This window comes from Oratosquilla oratoria, chromosome 27 (assembly GCF_046742065.1).
Source record: "Oratosquilla oratoria isolate Oo_2021 chromosome 27, ASM4674206v1, whole genome shotgun sequence".
Taxonomy (NCBI): domain Eukaryota; kingdom Metazoa; phylum Arthropoda; class Malacostraca; order Stomatopoda; family Squillidae; genus Oratosquilla; species Oratosquilla oratoria.
Window position 1 is genome coordinate 40,370,334 of NC_134803.1, and position 4,700 is coordinate 40,375,033.

General features: G+C 40.0%; 1 protein-coding gene across 1 annotated transcript in view; it reads left to right on the plus strand.

Moving 5' to 3' along the window:
• Positions 1-251: 251 nt before the first annotated feature.
• LOC143039989 (neuropeptide SIFamide receptor-like) overlaps positions 252-4,700 on the plus strand; it is a 355,374-nt gene continuing 350,925 nt past the window's right edge. Inside the window, exon 1 of the mRNA XM_076210507.1 lies at positions 252-976. Coding sequence (XP_076066622.1) covers positions 331-976 — 646 coding nt within the window. The 5' untranslated portion in view covers positions 252-330. The remainder of the gene's footprint in view (positions 977-4,700) is intronic.

Consider the following 4,700-nt stretch of genomic DNA (forward strand, 5'->3'; position numbering starts at 1 on the left):
GAGGATATTGGTCCCAGCCAATTAGTCCTCCTTTATAATATAATATATACACTTATATGTATGTATATATATATATATATATATATATATATATATATATATATATATATATATATATCTATAGATATATATATATATACATATATATATATATATATATATATATATATATATATATATATATATATACACACACACGTGTTAATAAATATCTAATAACTGCAGAAACTGAAGCGCTACCCGACGGCCCCTCTCACATTCTTAGAAAGACCAATACGGACAAGATCCTGGTATGGCCCCGTCACTGCTCTGAATGCCCGTGTCCCTCCGATGGCGCCGAGGGAGCCCAGTCTTTGGCGAAGGCCGAAGAACGCCTACGACGACGCCGACGGCGACGACGACGAAGTTGACCTGATATACGAGGAACATCGCTTCCGGTCTTCTTCGCTGAGAGACACAAGAGCCATGGCGTTCAGGGAATTGGTGGAGAGCGTGGACACTTCCTCCTCCCCTTCCTCCTCCTCCTCCTTCACCACCAACTCAATAACAGCTGCAGCACTAACCCCGGCAACCCCTACCTCAGCAGCCTACAGCAGCAATAGTTCCTTCTTCGATGTCTACTACGACCCCAACGAGCTGAACTGCTCGGCTATCCTCTTCGGTGACGCCAATGCTTCTCTGTCGTCGTCGTCGTTCACGCCCTGGGGCAACGGGTCGTGTGACTTCGGGGACGACTACGACGACGGGTTCATCCACATGTATCGGCACGCGGTGGGCACTGGCACCATCCTCTGCCTCGCCTACATCCTCGTCTTCACCCTGGGACTCGTCGGGAACAGTTTCGTCATCGCTGTCGTCTTCAGGTCTCCGCGGATGAGGACAGTGACCAATTACTTCATCGTTAACTTGGCCGTGGCTGACGTCCTCGTCATCGTCTTCTGCCTCCCAGCGACGTTGGTTGCCAACATATATCACCGTGAGTACTTTGTCTTTTTCGTTCATCTTTCTCAACCTTGTCATTATCTACTAAATACATTTTATGTCTGTACGTATATTCACCCTTGATCTTTCTCACCTTGCCAATTCAATATTTATTGAATGAATATGCTTGTATAAGAGTGAAAGATAATGTGCTCTTGCACATTTTTATCGTATCAATATTCACTGAATATACATTGTGTGTACGTATATACCCCTTCATCTTTCTCCCCGTGCCAATATTCATTGAATGCATATGCATATATGAGCTAGAGAAAATGTATTCTTTCACATTATTATCACACCATTATCTGCTAAGTATATCTTATTTTCGTCTTTCTCACCGTTCCAATATTCATTGAATGTATATGCATATATGAGCTAAAGAAAATGTATTCTCTCACATTATTACCACACCATTATCTCCTAAATATATTTTATTTTTTCTTTCTCACCGTTCCAATATTCATTGAATGTATATGCATATATGAGCTAAAGAAAATGTATTCTCTCACATTATTACCACACCATTATCTGCTAAATATATATTATTTTTTTCTTTCTCACCGTTCCAATATTCATTGAATGTATATGCATATATGAGCTAAAGAAAATGTATTCTCTCACATTATTACCACACCATTATCTGTTAAATATATTATATTTTTTCTTTCTCACCGTTCCAATATTCATTGAATGTATATGCATATATGAGCTAAAGAGAATGTATTCTCTCACATTATTACCACACCATTATCTGCTAAATATATTTTATTTTCATCTTTCTCACCGTTCGAATATTCATTGAATGTATATGCATACATTAGAGTGCATGATGTCCTTCACATTTTTATATCATTATCTACCGAACATTCTCTATGCGTGTACGTATATACTCCGTTTATTTTACCGCATCAATATTCACTGACAACATATACAGAGAAAACAAATAGTGTTCTTATCATACCAATCTAATTGAATGCGACAGCGCAATTACAGTTATCTATTTTCTCTTGAACATTTAAAATTTTTGCGAGTAATTGTTTCTCACGGGACGTTGACCAAAGAGGAAATTTGCGAATTTCAATTCTTGATTCTTCGTTTCATCCTCGATAAAGGAATTTGAGGGAGAAAACGAGAAGTTAATGAAACGGAAATATCATAGTGGTTGTAATCAAGTTAATATAATTTGTCAGTAAATGGATGATTAATGCTAATCTCATGTAAACTGATAATTCCTTTGAAAGCTTAATGATAAAACAAATACAAATTAAGAAATATTTGTGACGTCATGTCGCTCTGATTTGAGGACAATAAGACACATAAATTTGCGATCTTATAGAAGCAGCAAACGATATGATTGGTTGAGACCGCCCAAGATCAATCTCTCATTCGTCCGTATGGCTGATGACGTCAGGTTTGTTAAAAGTGTGTTTCTGTCAGTGTTGCAAAGTGCAAAACCAAGTACCTTTGCTAAAAAAGAAAAAAAAAAAAAAGAAAAAAAAAGAGAGAGAGAAAAAAAAGGAAATAGGGCCTTATAGTTTCATCAACTTTAGGGTAAAAAATTCATATGTAGTAGATTTACAAAATTATTTCAATCTGTGAAGCTTATATACTCGTCTACCGCGTTTGGATTGCCTAAATCTGTCTTTGATCTTCGAGATAAACCATTTCTATCAATCTACCCACGTCCCTTTCATCTTTGATTGCATCTCAAAAAAAAAGAAGAGCACTTAGCAGAGGATTCTATATTTATTTATCTTCCCTTCGCTACCGACCCGCTTCGGAGGCCCAATCAACGTGATATAGAGTACGCATCTCACGTACTGTATAGAGTGACCTAACCCGACTCAGGGGTTTAGACAAAAGATAGAGAGCAAAAAATTATCAATTTTATTTTTCCAAATGATGTTTCATGTTTTTGTCCTGCTCTAAGTAGTTTTGCCTGCCTCTCTCATTCTCTCTCTTCCTCTCTTTCTTGTTTTCTCTCTTTACATGGTCACTTTCATTCTGAGCTGAGTAATACTTTAGAATGAAAAGTTACAGTGCTTCTTTTAACATATTCTATTTCTATTGCGAGACGACTTTATCAAAATGAGAAACACTAGGTTTCAGTTACCTTGTTAACACTACACTACACTTTGGTGATTTTATTTCATATATGACGTCAGGCGATTTAATTCAGATGAGGCCTGATGCCCACCTCCCTCCCTAATTCCATTCTTCTCCTTCCCTCTCTCTTTCGCTTCTACCCTCTCTCTCTTTCCCTTCTTCCCTCTCTCTTTCCTCCCTCTTTTCTTTCTTGCTTCCCTCCCTCTTTCCTCCCTCTTTTCTTTCTTGCTTCCCTCCCTCTTTCCCTTCTCGCCCTCTTCCCTTCTTCCTTCTCTCTTTCTCTTCCCTCTCCCCTCCCTCCCTCTTTACCTTCTTCCTTCCCTCCCTCTTTCCCCTCTTCCCTCTATCCTACTTTCCTTTTTTCCTTCTTCCTTCCCTCCCTCCCTCCCTCCCCTCTCTTTCCCTTCTTCCTTCCCTCCCTCTTTCTCTTCCCTCCCCCAATCTCTCCCTTCCATCCTTGTTTGTCCTCTCTCCCTCTTTCCTTCCTTTCTTTCTTCCCTCCCTCCATTCCTCCCTTCTTCCTTCCCTCCCTCTTTTCACTCCTCCTCCCTCCCTCTTTCCCTTCTTCCTTCCCTCTCTCTTCCCCTTCTTCCTTTCCTCTTTTCTCCTCCTCCTTCTCTTCCCTCCCCTCCACAAGCTCGAAGTATTGTCTGACTCAAGCTAATAGCCCAGCTTATTTCTGTCCCCAATGTTTCGTTCCAGCTCTCCCGAGCGCATCATTATTAACCCATTATTTGTAGACAAACGGTATGTTAAATTACATCTAAACTTGTTAATATTTACATTTAATCAATGATAATGGAGAGAAGTGAGTTTGGAATGAGTTATTTGTGCCATGGAAGGCTGCAACTTCTTAAGTACCGGGTGGCACGTTTCTATTATAACTTCAGTGCCGCCAGGTGATTTTATTCATCTCCGTGAACTCTTTCGGTCCTCTGATAAGTCTGCGGCGAGTGACAATGAATCTTTGTCTCACTCTCTCACTCACTCACTCAAAAAAAAAAAAAAAAAAAAAAAAAAAAAAAAAAAAAAATATATATAAAAATATATATATATATATATATCTATATATATATATATATCTATATATATATATATATCTATATATATATATATATATATATATATATATATATATATTACTATCATTGTTATTAATATTATTATTATTATTGTTATTTATCTTTGATGAAGACGGTCTCAAAGAGGGAGCCTCTTTGAATGGAGAGAGGGGGAGGGAGGAGAGGGAGGAGGGATAGGGGAGGGAGGGGAGGGAGGAGGGATAGGAGAGGGAGGGGAGGGAGGAGGGGTAGGAAAAGTGAAGGAGGGGAAGGGGAAGGGAAGAAGGGGAGGGAGTAGGGGAGGGGAAGGCAGGAGGAGGAGAAAGGGAGGGAGAGGAGAGAAGGGAGGGAGAGAGAGAAGAAGGGAAGTGGGGAGGAGGGAAGTTGAAGGGGAGAGAAAAATGGAGGGGGGAGTGAAGAGGGTAGAGGAGAGAAAAAGGAAGGGAGAGGAAGGGGGAGGGGGAAAGGAAGGGGGAGGGGGAAGGGAGGGAGGAGAGGAAGGGGGAGGGGGGGAGAAAGGAGGAAACCACATCATCAAACTTGGCCCTA